The 26,012-nt window shown below is 30.9% G+C and overlaps 1 protein-coding gene across 1 annotated transcript in view; it reads left to right on the top strand.

The window, feature by feature from the left end:
- The first annotated feature begins 10,997 nt into the window (after nt 1–10,997).
- Nucleotides 10,998–26,012, top strand: part of LOC119632828 (scavenger receptor class B member 1) — a 38,120-nt gene continuing 23,105 nt past the window's right edge. The window contains exon 1 of the mRNA XM_038025950.1: nt 10,998–11,309. Within this exon, the coding sequence (XP_037881878.1) occupies nt 11,048–11,309 (262 nt within the window). The 5' untranslated portion in view covers nt 10,998–11,047. The remainder of the gene's footprint in view (nt 11,310–26,012) is intronic.

Raw genomic sequence — 26,012 nt, forward strand, 5'->3', positions numbered from 1 at the left:
AATAAGTAAGTCATACTTATAATCAGAGCTGAAATATATTTTATTAAATATTGAACGGTTTAAACGATTTTGAACCTCAATAATTGCAACACGTTCCATTTATTAATAATATTTTCCCTCCGAATTTTTTAATTAATTTGGAAAAAAAAAAATAGAAAAAATAAAAATATGTGTTTATAATATACACATTTATACAAACATATAAAATAATCAAAGTAAAAAAATGTGCTTAAGGATGTAAGAGTATAGACGTGTGTCTGTTGAATTTTAGATTCGGTAAGCACTTTTACAAAAAAAAAAAAAAAAAAAAAAACAAATGTGAACAGTTAAAGACGTAAATCCATTACGCCTTTAAAAAAAATAAATTAAATTAAAATAGTGTGATATAATTACAAGTAATTAAAAACATTCATTCGTAATTGTTCTTTAAAACCAACAAACAAACAACAAACAAACCAACAAATCTTAAATAGTTCTAAATAACAAACTCTGTAAACGTAATATTATATAACATTGAATAAATTACAACTACAAACATAACGAAAATAATGATTCAAATATTTGCACGTAAGTTTAATGATTTTTTCCTTTCTAATGGATACATAAGACTTAAATATAAAAAAAAAAAAAGCAGCTTTGATTAAATAGATCATCTGGGGCTTAAGAGATGTTTTTCTAATTTTGCCTCAAGAATTGACAAAAGCGCTCATGAATTCTTTCTTCGAAATTTTACTTACGAAATACGATATATATATATGTGTCAGAAAAAATTCTTTAAGAAACTTTTCAAATTTTGAAATATTTCTCAATTAGTAACGACCGCCTTCCCGTGGTCCATAATCAATAGACAATTCAATCATTTTAATTGCTTGAAAATGAAATTAAAATAATAAAAGCGTATATGTGACGCATGAAATCTGTATTAAAGGAATTTAATTGTTTGTTTTTTTTGAATTTTTTTTCAATTTTCTGAGTTATGTAAGCCAAGCTCAAGTTGATAGCAAAGGTGACAGTGGTAACTGTAAACTTTAAACTGGAGCCTAGAGAGGTGCCTCGCTTAACGATCAATAAGTTTACTATAAAACTATTCGGCTCTAGGAGCACATAAAAAGTTTGCGACATTTTGCTTTCACTTTCATGCCTTCGGGAGGAGTCAAAGCTCCGATGAGAATATTCATGGCGGGAAGACATGTACATGGATGCTTAGAAAATTTAGATGGACTGGTGCTACAAGCTAAGAAAGATTTTCGTGCAAATGTGAAGTCTCTTTTGCCATAACATTGTCATGCGAGCCTATCCGTTCCGATTAAGCTAAGTCTCGTTACAAGACTAAAGTTTAAAAAGTACTTAAGACAATAGGCGAGACTATCTGACTGTGGTTGTTCTGTAGATAAGAACATTTGCGAAATTTGCAAGACAATCGAGATGTCTCGATTGACGAACAACACGGGCTTTACTTTGCTGTTTAAAATTATTTGGAGACAACAACTTTTTTTTTTTGTAGACAACGTCTAGAATCGTATGAATTTTTTCGTTTTAATTGCGCGTTTGTCCACATGAGTAGTTGAGTAGTTGGGAAAAATTGCGTTTAGCAATTTGTTTCCGGGTTCAAATCGCAAGTGCTGTAGAGTTTACTTCGGTCCTAGCTATTTGGTGCTCAGTCGATGAAGGTATAATAAGGCTTAACGATTGGGCGCATACGTGCTAGGCTTTGGCTATCATTTCCCTATCTATTCCTCTTCCCCCTTTTTTTTTCGGTTGAAAAGAACTTTTATGTCTTATGAAGCTTGAAGACGATTCGAATTCCCGCTGCTTAATTATATAATTATTGGCAATGCATCTAAACTAGTCTTAATTGAAAGTGAATCCTGCATCGTTGACGGTCCTTGGACAGTTTGACACGCTTAAGTGTTTAGAGAATGGAAAGTAAGATCTAACCTTGAAAGCTAAAATGACCATGAGGTTTGATTTTTTTTTTATTGGATTGAATAGTATTTGTTTAAAGATAGTTGCATGAGGGATTTATTATAAATATTTGAAGTCATTTTGCGAAGTTTATTTAAAATTGAAAAGAAGCAAAGTTCATCTCCACTTTCTAAAAAAGTAGGAGAAAAGATTGACTTAGAGTTGTTGCACAAAAACTGCTGCTTGACATGATACATCCCCCAATATGCTCAAGAGCACAAAAAAAAAAAAAAACAAATCTACTTAAGAGAATACAATTCAACATAATGTGCAAGAAAACGAATAAATTTTGATAAAAGCAATAAAGGGAGAATGTATATGTGTAAAAAGAAAATGACAATGTAGCCGATTACACGACACTCCTGTCGGAGACAATGGTTCGATTGATTCTGATATCGGTATCTTTAACCGTTAATAACCGTCTCTACCGTTTCTACCGTCATGGGCCATTTTCATCCATAACTTTTGCGGAAACGCTATAGTTACAAAAATATGGACGGGAACTGAAATTTGGCACAAACCTTCCTTGATTAATTAAAAATGTGAGGTTAAAAACTGGACGTGATCTGTTTATATGCAGGCCTACGATAACGAAGAAATTAAAAGAAGCTCGGAAAAAGGCTGATATTATAATTTCCATATTTTGATCATGACCGATGACACAGATATTCGTGGGGATTGCTTTCACGTTAGGCCCAAAAATGATGCCAATTGTTTTAGTAATACGGTCTCAGTTGGTGAGAAAAATTTAATTGCAATTTATTACCAATCTAGTGAATCAAGAATTCAGGCTTGATGTTTTTATGTTCAGCGATGTGACACAGATTACGGGTAGCGGTAGAACTCGGTATATGCAAAACTTTCGTACTACTAGTGGTAATTAGATCTTCAATAAGAATGCTTATCTAAGCTGAACCTTTAAATAAATGGATTGATATTTATGCGACATTTCAGAACAACATCTCATCTTGGATTATAAGTCGTTCAGTCAGGTCTATTTCTGGACCGAAATGAGTTTACTTTGTAAGTGATTATGTGAAAGTAAATTGAAAAAATATCTGCCAAATTTCAGCAGAAATTCCGGCAACACAAGATAGATTGAAGAGTAAAAGTGTTAATCTATTCCTATACTTTAACATATATATTTCAATGCGTATATTTTTGTCCGTTACAAACGCAATAACTATATGAAATTAACGCCCTTGCTATCCTTGCATGCAGACAAGAAGCATTTTTTTATAAATGTTGCGAAAGTCGCGCAATAGATGTCAAGTGCACTTTTCTTATTTGATGTTCGTCAACAAAACAAAAAAAAACATTTCTGGCATTTGGAAGTGCATTGACGATTGCAATTTTAATCATATTTGTTCGAAGACGACCAGCTCCTAATCACTATTACAGAAAGGCGGTCGTCTTTTATTTTATATCTCTCCGGGATTTTTTTTTTGTTAAAGCAAACATCTCGTCTTGATACATATGTTAGCTATCACTTTCTATATATCCGCTGCTCGTTTAGATAATTTTGTTTTTATATTGGTTTTGACTTTGGTTATTTATTAATTTCTTAATTCATGTACGTCTCGGTATTATAATAATAATAACAAACTTTAGATTTGAAAATCGCTCATCGCACGACGTCATTATCTCACGTTTCCTAAGCGAAAATATTAATAATAAATATGAAGCGTCACGTGTATGAGAATGTGAATTATACACACACATAAGCACCTTAATTTATGTAATTAAATGAAATTCGTAGTTTTTTTTTTTTTTTTTTTTTCCTTTCAATTTGATCTTGAGCGTCACTTTGAACTGTTAGTGATAAGAACGACATCAGTCGTTTCAATGGTCAATGTTGTGTATATATGTTTATATATAGATTGCATCTCACAATTCTCAACAGGGAGGTTAATTATTACATAAACACTCGGGGGCTTAATAAGAACTGATAAGCAGCCTCTCACTTATCGTCTATACCTCTTTGCCACTCTAGCCTGCAATAGGTTTCGCATTGATTTCTTTTAATTGCTAACCGTTTTTTATTTATTTATTTTTTTTTTTTGGAACATCATATTTCTACGTGATTGTCTTAGGTCATGAGAAAAAATTAAAAAAAAAAAAACTTTTTAACTCAATTTAAAGTAAGTTTCTTATGGAATTCCTTTTGCTTGTTTTGCTTCGCTAAAAACTAACTTGCAAGACATGATGTTTTTCTTTCACTTTTGCAACACTTTCGATTCCCATGTAATGAGTAATAACAAAGATTTCCATTACAAGTTGGTTTATCGATACTCACTCGTTCGTACGCATTGTTAAGAAAGACTGCGTTTGAAAACAATAAAAACATCTATGAACATTCACGTTATATGAAGTAATCTAAGTAATGTTTACCGCGTGCAATATAATCGCATAACTGGTTAACCAACTCACCTGAAGAAATAGCAGAAGAAGAAGAAGAAGAAGAAGAGAAAAAGGAAAAAAAAAAAAAGAAATAATCATAATAATAAATATAAATATAAAAACAAAACTAATAATAATTTCAAGTTGATTTACCCAAACATAAGCATATATTCAGCATAAATATATATATATATATATATATTAAACAGACAGACTTACTCATTTACCAGTTTATGCATAAAGATATTTAAATAAGTTTCTAACGCTTTCAAATCGCTGCATACGCTTTTCTATTAAGATTTTCGGGAAATTTCTATACCTCGCTTAAAATCACTTATGATACGAAGGACGTTCAGTTTAGTTTGTTTTTTTTTTTTACTTTTTGTTTCTAAACATTAACATTATAAAACGTTAGTTTATGACAAGGTATTAATTTAAAAAAAATTTTTCGACAAACGGTAAACTTTTATATTAATTTATATACACGCAGACAAGTTTTATTTTTTTCAAAATTTTTTGTTATCTTTTTTTAAAGCGAGTAGCTAGCTATTCTCCTATTTAGTCAACTTTTCTTTTTTTTTTTTTTTTTGTTTTGTTTTTAAACGCTAAGAGTGAGTGAATAAAGAACGAATAAAAAAAAAGAAAAAAAGCAAAAGTAATTCTCAATTATTCTAAAAATATTTTAAAATAAAAAGTAATTTTTGCATTAGGTTCAATAACTCTAATGAGCTGATGATGGGTTAGGTAAATAAAGTTCTTCAACAAATTGATTGTAAAAAATTTAATTGCTTTAGACTTTGAATTCATTTCACTTTCCGAAATTTAGGAAAGTTTTATTAGCACAGTTCGGCGCTTATTCATTTTGCATCTATTAAAGTTAAAATATTTTAATATCTGCAATCAAATATTGAGATTTGATCTATAATGCGACTCCCTGTGTGAATGGAATCCTTGCCTTGGAGAATCTTCGAGGAGCGTACAGACATCCTCATCTCTCAGGAGGTTCAGTATGTCGGCGAAACGTTAACGATCGTGCAATGTGATGGGTACTTGGCGTTGTTGGATTGATTACTTCTCCTAGTACAATACGAAGTATGGAAAACCCACAATGCTAGTGTGAAATTACGAACACAATGATACGCGCATGCCGATAATTCTAAAAGCATTCTATGAACTATGGAACACATAGGGATCAGGTTGTCCGTTCACAAAGTCACGAGTCCCCGGCTTAGGTGGGTAGAGGTGACAGCATTGGTTGACATGCAGAGCTTGCAAGGCTGAGCAGTGCCGAATTACACTACACTAAATGCCCATAGTTCAATCCGCCCGATTAAGGCTCTACGCCAGGTGGACACATTGAATATCGATATAATAATGTGAACTATAAGGCGGAACACAGAGATCGGTAACTCCAAGAGAAATGTACAAGTTCCTGGCAGACACTCCCTATCCGTCCATTGCATTCCATGATTAGTTTTCGAAAATTTATCACTTCTATAGGGCATTTTGAGTCTACAGCCAAATTAGTAGCGAAGGTAAAAAAAGAAGAAGAATACATTTAATCGAATAAATATTTTCCATTTTTTTCAATTACCGTCTGACACTTTGATATGAAGAGATCATCAAAATAATTTTTGGATATGAAAATTTTATTCGCACTTGGAAGAAATGATAGATTCGCTTACGGCAAACAGACATATATATATATGTATATGTATATACATATTCTTATACATATTATGTGTACAGGTGTATATTATTTAAATCTTGTCATTTTTTTGTGGAATACAATACATGCGTAGTTGTGCAGCGTGCAGGAATTGTTAAAATTGATTACAAAGACAATGAACCCATAGTTACATTTCGTGCAAGTGGGACGAAATTCATATTTGGTTAAACGGATTATTGCCCTTTTGGCGTAAAGAAAACACACATGACGTTTTTAGACGACTTTTATGCGTACAAATATAACTCTCGGGCATGGCATAAAAATGTCATTTTTGAAAATGGAGATGACATTGCAGTCGTCTTTAGTAGAGAATGCTAGACAAGCATAATAAGTGAATTTTTGGTGCAAAAATTAAATGATTTCGATGACATATGACTTTAAGGGACAGTTGGAATATGCTTTATATCTTGTGGCACTCACAAAAAAGCCTATGTGAGCTTGCCTTAAAAATCTATTGAACTTTTTTTACTTTAAGGTAATTTTGGAACTTTGAAGTACTCGAATAAACCAAAAACTGTCAATGACCTTAATCACGAAAGTTATTCCTGTTATTTGTTACTGGAGAAATAAGAGAAGATTTATGTAAAAAAATTAGTAGTAAAATTGGTGAGTTTTACAAAAGCACAACAAATAAAATTTATAGCTCTTATATGACTCTTAATGCCACATTATAGAGTACCCAGTTTTATATTGAATGCACTTAAGGGACAACAACACTAACTGTTTATGATATTTGCGAAGTTATATATTATACACAAAATTACTGCAATAAAACTCAAAGCTAATTACTTGGAATATCCTTTTTGAATTATTTAAAATTTCGCATCATCTCACTTTTTTTTCTTTTATCAAGTTTAGGTACTTTTGAAGATCGTTTAAGTCAATAAAAAAAAGACATTAAAAAATATTGCAAGAGATAACGTTACCCATAAAGCATACGAATTAGTATTATCCTCTCATATATACTTACCTCCCTAATTGCTCAAGATTGATGATAATGGCAAATTTTCTTAATTTGTATGTGTACAGCTTGTTTTGTTTTTAAAATTAACCTCTGAATGACTTAGGGGATTCTTTTTATTTGTGTGACACAGTGGCGGTCAGAAAAAAAGTGGCGAAAGGCAAAACGATAAGGAAAAATGGTGGCTGCTGCCTAGAGGATGTATGTACGCACTCACTACGACTAAAGTATATATATATATATAATAGGTATTGCGTTGTCTAAAAAATATTGAGCTAATAAAAGGATATAGTATAACTTAGTATCACGCATGTCAATGCCTGCGAGCATAAATTAAAAGTAGACATCCTAGACGTTAAGCAAAACGTTAGACTATCTATGACATGCTGCAAGTGTAGCGTGCACCTGTTACAAATATAGTTCTCTTCGTGTACAGCTTTCTGATTTGTTCCATTTCGTTTGTGATTTTTCATTGTATTAATGAGTCTTTTTTTTCGCATTTCTGTTAATAAAGTCTGTGTCATTTTTTAGGACATTTACGTGTTCAGAATATAACGAAATAAAATTTAAATAAAAATTGAATGTTTTTTTTTTTTAAGTGAAATACAAATGCTTTTGAATTAACAATCACGATACGATAAAAATGAATTTGCAATCAACGAGCGAAACAAAAAAGAAGTAATTATTTGAAATATCATAAAGTTTCCCACAGTTCCGTTAGGATTTCAAATGGGCGGCTTTATGCGTTTGCAAGCAAGATAATAAAAAAAAAATGAGATAATAATAGTTACAAAAAAAAAAAAATAAATAAATAAATAAACAATAAGAGAAAAGCTTACATGTTGCTTAAGTCGTTTCTTATGCATGGTACCTTTAATCAAAGTAAGGGATAAATAATGGAAACCATTGATCCAAAGATTTCGCATATAACATAGGTAAAACTATTTAAAAATGTCATTTCGGGATCTCATCTGAACATTTGGCCCCGAATAAATATAACTTTTGTTTTAATCTCTTTTTATATATGAAAGTGAATTCCTGTATGTTTAGGGACCTGGATTCGACTTAAATTTTTAACCGCATCAATCTAAGTGGAATTTCCTGAATTTGATTTGGTCTTTTCTATTTTTTAATATCATCCATTCCCCATACGCGTCCACACACTGCAATGTTCAGAAAGAAGTGAGCGGATGGGCAGATAGAGTGTAGCCGAACCCTGGAAAGTGCACAGTCCACCAATAACGGTTATTCTTTACCAATCGAGCATTTACTATTATAGTCGTATAGACGATCTACCGCTTTAGGAGTTGAATCTGAGTACGCAGACTTAATAGTCGGGCCTTTAAGCTTTGTATGTGTTTGGAATAACGGAATAATGCTTCCTTTTAATACTTGAGAGAATCATTTATTTATTTTTTTTTAAATATATCTGCAATTACCGTTCGCTGTTGTAAAGTACTAACATAACATACATGCAGGTAACTGTAAATGTTGCTAAAATGCATTACGATATGTAATGCAATAGTATTTATATATAAGTCCTTTAGACTCATCACTGAACAGTTTATGCAATTTGTCAAAAGATTGAATTACCTAAAGGATACAGCGTAAAGTACCTACATTTCCGATTAGTATGAATAACTGAATCGATATGCATCAGCTTCGACAATCGTATAAAATTTGGAACCACTTAGTCAAGAAAACATATAAAAACTCATTGGAATATACGGTACACATACAGTATTTAGTTTACGCACTGACGAATTGAATAAAAATGCCATTCATTTATGTGGGGTATAGATTAGATAATGGAAGAATCAATGAAAAGAATATCAATCAATGAAAGAATATAAATAAACTATTGGCGGATATTGAAGAAGATAGCCAAAGCCGAATATAACTTTTTTGGTGATTATTATATTTAAAGCCATCAGTTCTAGTGTAAGTAAAGCTTTCAATTATATGTTCTTTAAAGCGCTCAGGTCAAACTCAAATCAGTTCGTGGATTCGTTTAGAATTGTCAAGCAACGACATAACTAGTGTTTAGAATATCGTGAAAATACAAATTGAAACGACCTCACGATATGCGATATACGATAAAGATGTACGATATTTACGATAAGACATACGATGCATATCAGGCGAATGAATCTGTCTTTACTTTGACTTGTACGTAAATCTACCTGGGGGTATTGTTACCGATACCGCCGCCTTATCTATGATGAAGGGGGCCTGTCTACGTGTTGATCAGCGCCAGCAGATCAACTAACGAAAGTCAATGGCGATCAGATACTATAGAAAGAATTACATGGAAGTATTTTTTCCGTAAAGAGATCCAAACGGGGCTTACTTTTTCAATCTCATGGCTTTTAAACCGGTTATGTTAATTAGAGTTAATATAAATAGTCAAAGTTGTTTAGGAATAAAAAGAGGAAGACGAAGAATATTAAACTCGTTTTAGGCCTAGCGTCAACAGGTATTCATATTAAACTTCACTTAAACTTTTCTCTGTTTTCTGTTTATTGCTTCAAAAAAGATTAACAATTATTTTATTACTTAACTGTAAAATATGATGGTTATCTATGGATTTCTTTTGTTTATATAATTAAAAAAAAAAATCTCAAATACTTTAACTCTCAAGAACTTTAAACTTTGTATGCTTCTGTAACTTCAAAAAGCTGTAAATTTTCTACTCACAATATCAAAAAAAAAAAAAAAAAACATTAATAGTAAATAAATCAGGAAGATTTTTGATTCAATGCTAAAATACAAGCCCTTGGTAGGCGATTAATTAAGAAATTGTAAAATTTTACAATAGTGAAAGGCAAATTCCACTACACAGGTATCTATATTATTGAAGTCATTTATTTTTTTTTTCCTTTTTGCGGAGATTCTTATCTCGTAAATTTTAAACGTCACATATACTTAATACAGTTAATGTACTTGTCAAGTGTATGGATATCAGTAGCTAGCTAGTCTTATCTGAAAAGAAGCTATTGGATACTATTGCACTATTATTTAACAGAAGAGAGAATTGCAATAAATAAAATGTTTAGCGATAATATATCGAATCGAATGCATTTTATATATATCTATAACTATGTATAAAAAGAAACTAAACAAGAGAGCGAGAGAGAGAGAGAGAGAGAGAGAGAGAGAGAGAGAGAGAGAAAAATAATTTATATACGCATACAAATAAAGGCAATATAAAAATAAAAATAAGTTCCATGCGATTGTGTGAGATCGTATTAAGCTGGGGTTGTTTGTGGACATCAGAAGTATAGAAGTAGTATATTTGCGCGCGTGTATAAGTGTACGCGCAAGCATAACAAGTGTTAAATGTTCTTGCCGGTTATTTTTTTTATGTTTACAAACAGCTACAGATCAATACAGAGGCTTCGTAAGAGCAAATAAATTGCAAAAAAAAACAGAAAACACAAACACCATTATAACAGTAACGGTGTGATTTTGCTTAGATATTGTATATTTGCTTTTTGTATACATGTTTTCGATTGCGCTGTGTAAGCTTAAATGACCGTATGTGTGTGTTTTGATTGAAATTCTTTTCTGCTTTTGCTATTTGAGATCGAATGAGTGTGAGACTTCAGAAGGCAGGAAAGAAAAAAAAAAAAAAAAAAATTGCAAAAATCTGACTTGGTCAAGTAGGGTTATTTCTAGGGGTTCATTCAAGTGCGAGCAACGCTAGCGAACAGTTCAGTCTTCATTTAAGAATCTCTTCAAATATACACATAGCGATCATACCAATTACATATACATATATATATATGTAATATATATATATATATATACATGCGGATATAACGCATATGTTCTTAAGTGATTCCTTATTAAAGAAAACATATTCTATAGATGTAAATAAAATTTTTCCATTTTTCAACTTTTATTTTTGTTCTTCATTGAATGTCAAAATTTTGTTGCCTTTGAAAGAAAGAAAGAAAGAAAAGAAAGTAAAAGAAAAAGAAGAAGCAAATATGAAAGAAATTTCGAAATTTTCATCTCAACGCTACAGTATTGTAAATTCTGATGATTGTGATTATAATGATAGTAAGTCTCAAAATCAACAGCAGCAGCAGCACCAACAGCAACAGCAATTGCAACAACAACAAAATGTGGCATCAAACAATGAGACAAAGAAAAGCTTAAAAAATAATTGCCGTTCTGTTGGCTGCTCTGATGTCTTGAACTCATTTTTCCATCAACGAAGACAAAATAAACGAGCGCGACCGCCAAAACGTAAGTGATAAAGTGAAGAACATTTCTTTTAAGTTTTTAGTGAAGCACTTTAATTGAAATCGAAATTAAAAATTAAGAAATTATTTATATGCAAAGTTTTGCACGATTTTTAAAATTTTTAGAAAAACTTTTTAAAAATATTGTATTTATTTATTTATTTATATTTTTTTTGATTAAACTTGTCTAACTAGTTTTGTATGTTAAGTGTTATGAAAAATTTTGTGACAAAAAAGAAAAAAAAAAAAAACAATCTATAAAATAATTAATATATTAAAGTCAAGTTCAAAATAACAAATGTTCGAAATTTAAAAAAAAAAAAAAAAAGAAAACAAGTAAGAAATTTGTATGCTTTATTTAAAACAAGAATTTCAAAATTTATATAATCCTTGCGCGATGAACACCACTTAAATGAATTTCGAAAAGTAACGTAAAGATTTACGTTTAATTATGGTGATACGAATAGGCCGGTAGGGACTATGTCTTTGTTTTTTTTTTTTTTTTTTTTTTTTTGTTAACCATTTGATCTTAACTTGTCGGCCAATGTCTACCGGGTATTTTAACATTTTTCTTCTCCTTCAAATTTTCTTAAGTTGTCTAACAACTAACGTTAACATGTAACGGCAATTTTTGGGAAATGTAGTGTAGACCGTAAATAAAGTTCTAGTCAGTTTGTTCTGTGCGATGCTGTGGCGGACAGGAATGGAAGTGATAATGATTACATTATGATCAAAAATACACGCGTATGTGAATCTACACACAGTTGCAAGCACATCTTATTACCTGAGTAAAATATTGTTAACAACATATTTTCCTACATAATAATCTATATTCTAAAGATATCTGAATGCTGTAAGTGATCTTTATTGATCTCTATTGCGAAGATATGGGAAAACCGTAAGTGATTTTCATTGAGGTTATGTCCGATCTACGAGAATGTATTGAATACCATTAGGAAAAGTTGAAGTCTTGACTAGATCGACATTAGCACAAAAAGAGGACAAGAAGAGCGATGAGCATTAAGGAAATGAAAACTTTCTATAAGTCATTTATGATCCGTTGTTTGGCTTAAAGCTTGCTGCTTACATAAGATGGGTGGCTTGTGTTGCTACATCGCGGCGCCTGAAAGCGTAAATTGATTGCCTTTCATATTCAAAATATAAATCTGGGTCACATGAAGATCAAAGTCTGTTCGTTTAGACGTCCGAATAGAGAAACAATTATAGATGACATTTGTGATTGGATAGAGTCAGCAGAGTCAATACTATACCGATTTTACAGATGTTCCCCAAGTTATAAAAAAATTAGTATACCATTGTTTTTATTTGATGGGTGCAATAATTTGCATGAATATGTTACAAAACGTCTAAGACGAGCTAAGACGACATTAAGTCTAAAACGACTCATCTCACATTAAAAAAAAGATGAATTTACGGTCAATACCCGTTTAGCACATTAATACAAATTACTGGGTTTAATATATATACATACATAAATATTTATATGTATATATATCTATATGTATATATATATATCTACAAATATTTATATATAAAAACGAAATAACAAAGAGAGCTACAATCGTCTACAAGATATTAACAAGAAATTCCGTTGACTTCTGCTTTTTACGTTTTTCTGTCTATTTAATGCTTTTAATACTTTTTTTTTTTTTTTTTCTTTTCAAGTCTAATTAGTATGTGTGTAAGCAATAATATATATGGCGTTAAATTTCATCGTCTTAACTACTAGACATCGACGTAATTGGCATGTGCAAGTATGTAGCAAGAGTGCAAGCGAGTTAAAAAAGAAAAAGAAAAACTCAAATTTATGTTACTGAATCGCTTTAAAGTGAAAGAATACAAAAAAAGACCAGAGAAGACCAAGTCTTATGAAGACATTAATTTTGTGTAGCCACGACCACCGTATCGTGAATTCAGTTTGAAATCTTTGTTTACTTTAGGCTAAATAGCAACAATGAAAAGTGTCATCATATCAATCCGTATAATTTCAAATCTATAATCGGTTGATTGTTGTTGTAATAAGAATATAATGACATCTTCGGCGTGGAGCTTTCAGATTATTTTTACGCACAAAAGAGTCCTTTTTGGAAACGCCAACGACAAGGCACTTGCGTAGAGAGTTCTTCAGGCTGTTGCATATTCTCTAAGTGAGAAATACCAATAGACCAAAGATACTCTTCGAAGTTGATCTCAAAACTTTTTGTATAAAGATTTTATTCGTTTTTTTTAAATTAATTTCTCTAACTTTTTCATTGTATTAAATATCGTAATGGATTTTGGTATATCTGTGTATATGCTTATATGTCTGTCCGTCTGTCCGCCTGTTGGAATCATGTTTATGACCACAAAACGTTGTCCAAAAGAACAAATCTAATTCGAAATTTTTCTTATTTGATAACAATACAAAAAAGATGGGATATTACATATCCAAAGAGTAGGAGATATTAAGTGGCGTTGTCTAGCCCACGCATTCTTCACGCATTGTATTAAATATCGCAATGGATTTAAGCATATTCATCTATCTGTTTGCTCTGACTGTACGTCTGTGTGTCTATCTGTTCAATTCATGTCTATGATCAGTAGAACAAATCAAGAGCAAGAAATTTTCTCCTATCACTTTCATCAGTTGTTTCCAAGAAACTGTATATTTTCCCTTTTTACTTATATTAAAGGCTTCAATAATTAGAGATTCCTTTGCATGATTTTAAAATTTTTTATGAATAAAATCGCAATCAGATCAAGGGTTTGTTTGTAATTGTCAGAAAAAAAAAGCATGGTATAAGCAGGCATTTGGCATGAATTTGGCTCTCCTGCAATGAAATATGGTACACCAGTTGAGAGATGTTGAAAGATTCAAGCAAAGACGAACACGATTTTATTTTGTTTTTTTCGTGTAGAAACGGAAGTTTTTCCCTAATTTGTTTGTTTTTTTCGTTCAATATGAAACATGCGTTCTTCCTATTATAGCCGTCATACATAAAACTAGTTAAATAATAAACAAAATTAACAATTAGAAATGTTATTTTCGTTAAGATGCTAAACCGGTTGTAAACGAAAATCAACACGAGACAAAAAAAGGAATAAAAAAAAAAAAAAAAAACACATTCACACAATATGTTGAAAAATTTGCTTATTAATAAATAGTCGAAAAATATAGATGAAGAAATTTACGTTATATGTTATATATGCAAGTTGTTCCGATATCCATTAATTTATTTATTTATTTATTTATTCCACTTATACAAGAAATTCAACTAAAAATTTTGGACAGTCAAGTTCAATTGACTCTTAAAGTAAATCTTAAATTAATTAATATTAAAACTTAGTATAAATGCAATAAAATAAATAAGAAGGAAAAAAAAAAGATAAAAAAGCATTTACACAACTAGCATAGAGCCACCCCCACAACTGGTACAGGACCAAATTGCGATTGAACCCCTAAGCCATCGCAAACATGCATAAGCTTGGCAACCGATAATAATTAACAATAATTCATTTTCGACTCATCGTGACATTCTAAGGTTAAGAGATAGTTTAAGTACGACATAGATAAATTACGCGCATTAAGCAATGTTGCTTTAATGGATAATAATGGATGTTGCTTTAAGTGATAAACATTATTTAGGTTATTGCAAACAACTCTGAGCGGGTTAAACTGTTCATAACTATATTTTTTTATTATTTGCCTTTTGCTCTCCTTATTAATTAAATAACTAAAGTAAAGAACGCGGAAATCATTTACTATTTGAATATAATGTTTTTTTTTTTTTGACGCGCCCACCATGGATATGTTTAGGCGGATGCAAGAAAGTACCAAAAACTGCTGAACGTAATATTTTCGTTCTTTCTTCTTCTAATAAAAAAAGAAGCCGCATATCATACTAATTCAACTTGACGGGTTCATTTCGAATCTTGAAATCCTTATTGATTTCAACAAAACCTTTGAAAGGGGTTCAGCTGGTTTTTAATTTTCCTTTGAACGCAGTAAAGCTAAAGGGCTTAAAAATAATGCCAATATTTTGTAAAAATTTCGCTTCGATTTAAAATTATTTACGCTAAGATGACACATGCGTGATCTGACTGACGTAGCCGCCCTATGTTCCAAACATTTGCTAAAAACTTAGTATGCTTAGTATTACATTTCTTTCGTTAGATACAACAACAAGTGAGAAAGTTACGTTCGCCTGAAGGCGAATCTCGCATATCGACCACGGTTAGGATCTTTGGCGCCTCATGTTTTTATTTATTGCCATAAAAAAGCGAATGGGATAAAATTTATTCTTCACCTTTTAAGAAATATTAATCTAACACGTCGTAACATCCACCATAATTAAATTAAAATTAACGCGCAGTGACTTTCACATTTTACTCTGCACGTTTTGTTTTGTTTGATACCCATAGAAGAAAGAATTCATCCGCACTCTTCGAGGAGAATGTCAACGACATACACACCATACAGACGGACAGACATGGCTTAATCAATTCAGAATTCCATGTTGTGTGTTTGTGAAGCTTCCTTTTTGTTGTTGCAAAGATTATGACAAAATGACTATACCTCCATCCTTTAGTGGTGAAAATGAAAAAAAAGAAACAAGAGCAACAAGAAATTACGTGAAATAAGTAAAGCGGCAAAAACAGAAAAAAAAAAAAAAATAAAGAACTTTTTAATATTCTACTCTCAGTATTAGTGGCATGGAAAGAGAAAACAACAATGAAAGTAAAAGACATGTTCATCTTCAGAGGAACTTTGCCGCAAGCACAAACAGTTTTTTGTTAAGTGTGGTCCTGTGCTAATGGGCTGCTTTCATTTTTCATCACAAAGTTTAGCTTGGCAAAGACATTAGACGACCCCAGAAGAGCTGGTCGTATGGATGAGTAGATAATCGTCGCGATCGGTTGGTCGATGTTCGAAAGTTTAAATCATACTTGTATGTAGTTACACTTACTATGCATTCACTAGGTTACGGTCACTCTTCATCTCTTTCTCTATCCTCACTCACACAAGTACAGGAAACATCCTGTGCGTGATTAAAAAAAGTGGATGAATGAAAATAATATCGAGCCCAGTATGATGATGATGTTTAAGAAAACATTACATTCACTTCATTAGATATCTAATGATTTTTTCCGAAAGCTGCAAAGGCAAATGATACGAGTGTAATGTACTCTTATCTTTGAATGAAACCAATGCATTAATACCATTACATTATATCCATGAACTTGACTTTTCATTAAACTAGATAATCATATAAAAGAGTTGATTAAACTCTCACAATAAGCGATAATTTGCTATTACTGAGATATGATTTGCATTTTACAGAGAGAAAATATAACGTTTGATAATGATCGGTAATTAATGCGTAGTATTATTGAAAAGCAAATTAATGTTTTATCAACAATTCAATTCAAATCATTCTTATTTTTTATTATGTAATAAAGTTATCAGTTTTTCTTTTAATAACAAGATTATGGCAGAGATCTTAATGGAAATAAGCTCTTATTGAAACATGTTTAACAGTTTTTTTTATTTTTTTATTTTTAAATGTAACGACAAGTATCTGTCGTACAACATTATTTAAACTATAATGAAATTGTATTTATTGTCTTGAAGAATTTATTTATATATATATATATATATTTTTTTATTTTTTTTTATTTATAGTTTACAATGTTGCACTGTTTAACGCTTGCATTAACACATAGAAGATGTAGATGTAGATGTAGATGTTCACTTAGGAATTTTATAATTAAGGAGGGATTAATTAAATATTTGCTAATGGCGACAACAAGTTTTTTTTCTTGTATGAAATTGAAATTCTTCTCAATTTGAAACCAAGATTAGTGGGCGATTTTATGCACGCGGTTTGCAATGATTTACAAATATAAAAACATAAAATGTTAGAGGAGATAAGTTCCTTAATCTCTAGATTAAAGAAATGCTTCAAGTATTTCGAAAAGCGTTGTTAGACGCTCTGAATATGCAGCGATGATCCCGCTTGCACAATACTTGATGTATACCTTTGTGGCATTATTAATGGTTAATACTCAAAGCAAAACATTGTTGTTGAGGAAAGCATTGCTACATATATACCAAATTTTCATATTTAAAATTTCGGTCTGCCAGAACTGAACAGTGTACTTGAGTAACTTATCGGTGTATTTAAGACAAATTTTCAATTTCTAGCAACATTTCGTTGAAGATGTTGATTATTATCTTGTTGTCAATTCCTATTTTATGCACCTAAGCAAACAGATTTACTTACTTTACTGATTATTTAGTACAGGAAAAAAACTTAGCATTAGTCAAATGAAGACAATACGGTGTTCCCCTTTCCCTCCTAATCATTCTTATAATTTTTCTTGACCATCATTATGCCTATAGGTATGGAAGGTAAACGAGGACGACCCAACTACAAACCGTTTGCAGCATAAATATAGGCCGGTAAGCCGCCTGGGAAAAAAAAGAGAAAACAATTCTAAAGAAGAAAGCAAAAAAAAAAACATAAGAAAATGCTTGTAAATGTATATATATATAATGGTTGACTATCTAAAAAAAGAAGAAAAAGAAGAAAAGTTTGAGCTGAATAATTTTCGCCATAGGTAGCTATTTCGTCATCTCCAAAGATATACCTGGCAGTCCGAAATATGTTATTTCCGCAAGGGGAAAAAAAGTTGCTGTGCTTTCCGAAAGGAAAGTCCATATTTTCATGCATGTTGTTTTTCTATCAAACAACCTGGACCACTCTCATAACTAAAGATATATTATTAATAGAGACTTAGTGTACCTTCTTTATAGAACAAAAAACTAAATAAAGCGACTTTTTAAGGAAACTATAACGTTTCGATTCGAGATTTGTTTCTTTAGCAAATGGCCATATTTACGGATGTAGTAAGAACTTTGATAGTACTTCCCATAGGCAGTAGTAGTTTTTACATATTTATTTAGTAAGAAATCATATACCAAAGCCCTTATAATACCATACACACTTGCTCTGCGCAAAATTATGGAAAACATCTTTCCACCCGTCCGTTCTGCTTTGTTATGGATCTCAAAAAAAAAAAAAAAAACAAGATTTTACATAAGTTTGTTAAATTTTGACCCAGCAATCGCATTTAAAAGTGTGCGTGACTATGCATGCAGTTACAAATAAAAATTTTCCATGCAACTTGCAAAATATGAGTACAAAGATGATCAAGGAAGTAAGTGTAATAGATGGTACACTGCAAATAGCGAATAGTGTACTTAAGACTTAAGTTATTAAATAACTAATTAAAAAAAAAAAAAAAAAAAGGAAAGAAAATGGAACAGTATGTGATCGAATTCAAAAAAATTGGATAGAATTATGATAAAGATATCAAGCATTACAGCAGGGGAACACCATAATAAAAAGGTACAGTCAGTTTAAAGTTGGGGGTGAAAGGCAGGATGTTAGTGGCTTACCTGCCTTCAAAGCCTCCTTACGTAAACATAAAAGCAAAATTTTAAAAATGATCAGTTTACAGCCTATGGCCCGATATCGATCTAGAATGTTCTTAAAGAATATTCTTAAAGTGTCTTAGGCGTAGTCATCTGTCAATCGTTCATGTCAACTCGTCTCAGCGTTTTTTATCTACTTTTTTATCAAGTAGATTAAGTAATCAAGATCCGTTTTATTCACTTATAGGAAAATTTCTAGCAATCGATTAAGAGAAAAACCAAAATGAGCGAAACAACTAATTGAAGAATTGCAAAGAACAGTAAATGAATTTGAAAGCAGCAATGGAACAGCAATGAATCATAAGTATTATGGCATTAGAATGTAGCAGAGAATGATGTAAAAATAACTGAACTGAAATATTTTTTTTATGACGATTAACTTATGATGTATGATGTGTGTATATATAAAATCCAAAGATCGAAACAACAAAGTGTGAAAAATTCGAACCAATATTCGCAATAAGAATACATTTTACTCTTCGCTTTTTTGACGCATCACGTGTAAATCACTTATTCGATGTTCTTCATAAACTTTAACAAAAGAAAAAAAAAAAAAAAAACAATCAAAATTTTATTTCTAGGAAACTAGATTTTATTACCTTAAATATTTTTAATTTCTTTTACATTTAATGCATACAAATGGCATTTAATTATTCTTATTAATGTTCTCTTCAAAGATTTCATTGTAGTTAAAAATTTATTAAATATTCAGTCTTAATAATACCACCAACCAAACTGTTGACATAAAATTATTGAAACTGAAAACTGAATTTAAGTAAATTATTGAATAAATTTTTATTATAAAATTATATTTGAAATGGTGGTTTATCAACGTTTAAGACGTCATTCTTTGCAAGACTTCTTTGATTCGGTTTATAATCATACAAAAAGACGTCGATTTTCAAAGGAATATAAAATACAAAGCCAGCAACGGCAACTTTTTCTAACACAACTATTTAATAGTAAGTGAATAAAAAAAAAAAAATAACATAAAAATATAATATATAACAAGTAAAAACATTAGGGTTGACCACGACCCATCATTAAATACCTTACAGCAATTCGCTTAATACAGTTCAATACAGTTTGGTTCAAAATCAAATTTCATCAAAATATCTCAAAAAGTTTTGGCCTTCAGTTTGAACACAAGAAAACAAAACGGATAGACAGACATACAGACATAAGGTAACAAGACGAACCTACAGACTCAGCAAAACAAAACGAACGGATGGACAAACAGATAGGCGGACATACGGACAGATTAAGGTTAAGGCGATTCGGAGATTGATCCTGAATCGATCTGTGTAGTAAAAATTGGATCTATCCTAACTCTTTATGAGTGCTGTCTACGTCTACAAAAGCGTAAACCTTGTACGATAAGCTTTGTAGAATATAAAAAATGGCAATCAATTTGGGAAAAATTATTTACATTTGAAAATAAATTTAGAAAACTTGATGATTCAAGTTAGAAAGAAATGTGGACATCGGGTAACTATAAAAAAAATTCTTCCCTTAAACAGGCGAGAATCAAAATCATACTTTTTTCAAAAGCCCATTCAAATGATAAAAACGATCACTGGTTGCTATATAACATAAACATAAGATATATTGCGTTCTACTTGTGTGTCTCGAACACCGTCTTGATTCCAATGGTCTTGTTTTGTGAGTAAATCTCGATCATTTTGCAAACTCTAGTTATTAATATCTATGATAGACTTTAATATTTGCCGTTTAATAGATTGACAATTGCATTACAAATAAATAAATAAATTAAAAAATAAATAAACACGTATATATAAAGAAATATATAAATGTAAATAAATAAATATATATGTAAGAAAACTTGGCTAGAAAGTTCTGTTTGAAATGAAAAAAGGTATGATGTGGTCAACTAATATCGATGTAAGGTAAAAAGTCTAAGAAGATCTAAGTAACAATCTTTTAATTTTGTTTTTAATTTTACATCTTCTTCGTGTAAATGTGAATGTGTTCAACAAAACGAGCCTTTTTTTTTTTATTAAAAAACCCAACTTTCCATTCAATTTTCGTCTGAGCTAAATCTTCGGCGGCATTTTATTATGCGCATGCGCGTTATTTGGGTGCTATAGCAGGAGAAATCTATGAATATATTTTATCTGAAGCCCATTTTAGTAAAAAATATAAACCATATCCCATCCCTCGAGGAAAATTTGACAATCATATTGGGAGGTTAATGGTATTGGGAGGTAACGATATGGCTTCGGTGATTCAAATAATTATTCTTCTGCGAAAATTATTTAATATTTATTAGTATATCTAAGGGAGGGAGGGAGGTGGCAATACTGATTAGATTTTTCTTTTAAGATTCAAAAAAAAATTATAACCATAATAGAAACTGAGTACATACGATTTAATATAAAAATATATCATTCTTGAGAGTTGTACTTAAACACACAAAAAGCCATATATGCCTGTCCGTAGTATATAGCGTGCAAATTATGTAATATCTAATACTATTTACTTAGCAAAACAACTAAAGGATCTTGTTTGTCTAAATTATTTTCATTATTTAAAAAAAAATAAAGAAAATTAGATGTGAACACACGAGTGCACATAAAATATGCATAACGAAAATGTTGAAAATGTATTTTCGCAATGAGGAAGTAATCAATCTCGCTGTTTGAATGATTTAAAGGTTTTATAGAATACGAAAAATGATGCAATAATAGTATGTGACAACAATTTTTTCCTCCACTTTTCTCTATCAAACAAACAAGCAAAGTGTTAAAAACAACAAGCGAGAAAGTTTCATTGACTTAGGACGAATTTTAGATACCCGACTATCTACTCTAAAGGTTTTTTTTCTTTTTTTTCTTTTTGCTTAATCTCGAAAATATACGAGATAGCAATAATCAAATGAAATCGACTTAAAAATGGCAAAGCAGCGCAAAGAATCCTATGACCGGGAAACTGGTATTTATTCTTAATAACAAATTTCCCTTTAACATGTTAACATCTAGCTCTAAGCTCCTCCTAGTATGATGCCGTTTGCTTGGAGATTATGCCAATTTTTGACATTAAAGATAAAAGGCTTAGCACAAGGATTTTGTGATCATTTTTTAAAATAATAAATGATGAACTGAAACGATAATACGTAGATCAAATTTTAACTTTCGTTATAATTCGCGAAAATCAGGGCGAAATGAAATTATAATCAAATCAAATTTCTATGAAAAGTTCAGATCGTGAATATATGAATATCTTATAGCGGAATCTTTAGATGCAATAAAACGGACGATGAAGTCATGCCAACATTATCCTCTGACGGTGGTTATATATTATTTATTATTTATTTTTTTTTTTTGCCCTATAAATTCTAAGTATAATTAATTGCTTTTATTACATGCAATTAAAGAAATACGTTTGTTTTGCTAATTTAATTGCTGGCTGTATTTCTACTACAAAAGAGTATATTAAATTTATTATTGCACGTGCAACATGTCTTCTTCTCATTTGATTAATTGCTTCAACCACTTTGATTGCCTCTTCGCTTCACTTGCGTCAACATTGATAAGTGCTTCGGTTGTTAAAATAAGTAATTAGAATAACTATTTGTTCATAACAGGCAGAATGGCTTTGGTAAAGAATCAAATGGAATTTTAGCGAAACTGGTTGTTGCTTGGGAACACAACGGAAACATTCTCTAATAGGAGATTATTAAGGGTTAAGATGGAAAACCTAAACTTTTTTTTTATTTTTAATCTGATCAGTCAATCAAGGCATAATGCCATGCATACCTGAAAGAGGGGGCAAGTCGAAAAGAAGTGGACGTTCAAATCGTCTGTCGTTTCCAAGGCCTCAAGGCAGACATAGAAGTTCTTCTTCGAACAGAGGATGTTTTCTATTCGTGCAGCACGACAACAATCTGAAAGGAAAGAGGAAGAGATAAGAAGGTGCTGGTCAATCGCTATGTATTGTGGCTTTACTTGACTAAGCATTCACGATAACTACGAAGAAAGTAAGCTCTACTACACCGAGATTTGGAGCCCGCAAATACTGAGTTCTTCGCGATTCTTGTCTGCTTGGTTAGTCATACGGACATTGCTATTATTATATTGCTTTTTTCCTTCTATAACGCCCTTAAGAGTATAGCATGAAACTAATTTTATACAACCAACATATACCAAGTACGCAATCAAAATATTATAAACCCGGTGGAGTCATGCTTACTCAGCATAAATGAGCCTTTACTAACAAGTGTTGATGTTGCCACGCTTACAGCTCTCTTATGGTCTCATCATATTCTTCAATATGCTGCAATCTCGACTTGTGTCGAGACTTTAAAAAAAATCCCACCACCTTTGGCGAGTATGAAGATGGATATAACTTCAACATCAATTGATTAAGTATTCAGGAACATTCAGAAATAGAAAGACTTTGAGAAATTTGATGCATTGCAAAAAAGAAAAAAAATGTAATCAGACTCAGCGGAGAAATGGAGTAACACACATTCAATGAACGGATACAACACACATGTCAACTAAGTTTAAGAGAATGTTAACTTAATTTGCAACAACTCAGAGGATGCCTTACATACAAAATAAAATATATATTGTATATTCGCCGTCAACATGAAACTATGAATCAATTTTGAAATGTTGTTTCACGGACCAATCACAAATGGAATTGAAAAAGAAATATATACGAACATATTCTCACCTAAATTCGTACGAATATTCGAGTGGTTCCCTCAAAGAGAAAAGAGTGCTCCATTCATTCATACGTATTGCTTAATAATTTATTCTAACAAAAAAAAAAAATGCAATTTTTGATTATACTAAGGCCAGCATAAGATCTTACAATTCTGGCAAATATTTGAAATACTTTTTGTGCCATTGCCGTGCCAGGATCCATATATGTATAATATAACCTTTGCGCATTTTTTTTTTGTTGTTTTGTTTATTTTTCTAATATATTCAACTTAATGGCCGAGATTTAAAAGTTATTATATATCGCTTAGCGATGATATATGAGAAAGTTTTTGTGGTTTTTATATTTTTCTAGTAATAAACAAAATAATACCTTGTAATTGGTTATCGCATATCGCCTAACATTATAATTTGATTAATCATATTTTTCATTACGAGTCTAATAAACAATTAATAATGCAAATTGCGTACTTTATTGCCATTTTTTTTAAATTATTATTGATATTTTATTACAACAGATCAGTCAGTGAATTGGAAGAAAAAGCAAAACGCTATTCATCCTTAACATATTATATTTTTTAACGAAATACATATTGCATAGACACAAGAGCACATATATATATATATAGGAATTTTGCTACAAAAATATTCCATAACACTTTTTATATACTTAATAAAAAAAAAAAAAAAAAAATAAATATATATATAAAAATATATATATATATATATATATATATAAATACATATATATCTATATATATCGATACAAACGTATTTGGGCATATCTTATATATATATATATATATATATATATACATATGTATAGTGTAGAAATGTGTGATTAAAACGTTGACAAGCCTCTCGGCATCGAGAGTGCTTATTATTGAATGCGTCATGCTTCATCAGCTCAAAAAGCACGTGAATATACAAAACACTTCAACACTTGTTTGTACAAGTGTTTTATTTGCACAGAATGCATCGACTCTTGTAAGCCCTCTTGTTTTGTAGCAATTTTTCAATTGTTAAATATTTTCTTAATTTTCTTATTGACTTATCGCAGCACCTAGAAATTGTTCTTGTATTTAGAATATGAAAGCAAGTAATCTTACTATCAATTTTTAAATTGAAAAATTGAATTTTAAATAAATCCTTTTTTTTTCTTTTTTACTTTCTTGCTACATTTAATTATATTACGAGATTGCATATATTTTGGCCATTTTTTCACTTGAAAAACGGCATTTATTGTGGAACAATTTTGATACAATAAATGTTAATCAAAATAGTTTACATCATTTTCTGCAACATTTTACAATATTTTTGGCATCACTGCGAAATCACGTCGAAAGAATTTTTATTGGTTTGGCAGCGATCTACCCGGCGGCCTTTCTTGCGTATTTGTTCAACTTTGAGACCGACCCTGGCAGCCGAGCCATGCTGTATCGATCTGAACAGGCAGAAAACAGGGAGTGTCATGTCTGATGAGTATGCTGGGTGTGGCAAAACTTCCCATTCAAGCTACAGCAGTGTTTTCTGGACAACTCTGGCAACAAGTAGGCAAAAAATGTCATTTTTCGTCAATTCGCGTCGCCATTGTTAAATCGTTGAGCCCGAAACCGACAATTGCGATATGATGGAGCAGCATCATCATAAGCCTTTGAACGTGTTTGGTGGGCAGATTTCTTCAAACAAACTATAAAAGCAATGAATTTAGAAGAGAAAGAATTTTGAACGCCTCGTGATTAGCGTCAACGTACGCCAAGTAAATCATTCATATTACATGAAAAACTGTTATTTTATGTAAAGGAAAGTCGAAACCATCGAATTCAATCATTATCTACACTAGTCTTTCCCATTTCTTTATCGTTTTTATCTCTACAAGTTGCTCCTAGTATATATATATATATACGATAATTGTTAATTGAAAAACAAAGGATTATCCAGAAAGTTGAACGGAATATAAAAAATTGAAACCTGCCCCATTATTTATTTTGTTGTTTTATTTTGGAAAATTTTCGTATCATTATAAACTAGTTTTTTCTGTTTACCTCTGCATAATTGGTTCTTCTTTGTTTCAGACCTTAAACGAACTCTTACATAGAACTGCATAAGTATGCAACATTGTCAAGCGTGTGTAAAAGTGATGACCTTGGTTTGAGTAGAAGGCCAGAAATATTTCTCATCTTTTTTTTTTTTTTTTTTTTTTTTTTTTTTTTTGTAAACTAAGTCGTTTTGTAATCATTGACATGTTATTTATACATAAAAATGCAAGCAAATGCTCGATAATTATTATTGTTCTTCTTACTTTGTGTCTTTATCAATTTTAAGATTTTTGTTCTTGCTTTTTGTTAGTGAAGGAAGCTTGTTTCATACGTTGCGTACGCTCACTTTTTACCTTGACTTGCTAGCACGTTGTAATTTACTTAATCCAACTAAGTAAATCAATTTTGATTTGCTTTGCTTTGGATCTATAAATCAAGCGATGAAGCCGAAGAAGAGAACAGAAATTCTCTGTCGTTTAAAT

The sequence above is a fragment of the Glossina fuscipes genome, unplaced genomic scaffold (assembly GCF_014805625.2).
Source record: "Glossina fuscipes isolate IAEA_lab_2018 unplaced genomic scaffold, Yale_Gfus_2 2, whole genome shotgun sequence".
Taxonomy (NCBI): Eukaryota; Metazoa; Arthropoda; class Insecta; order Diptera; family Glossinidae; genus Glossina; species Glossina fuscipes.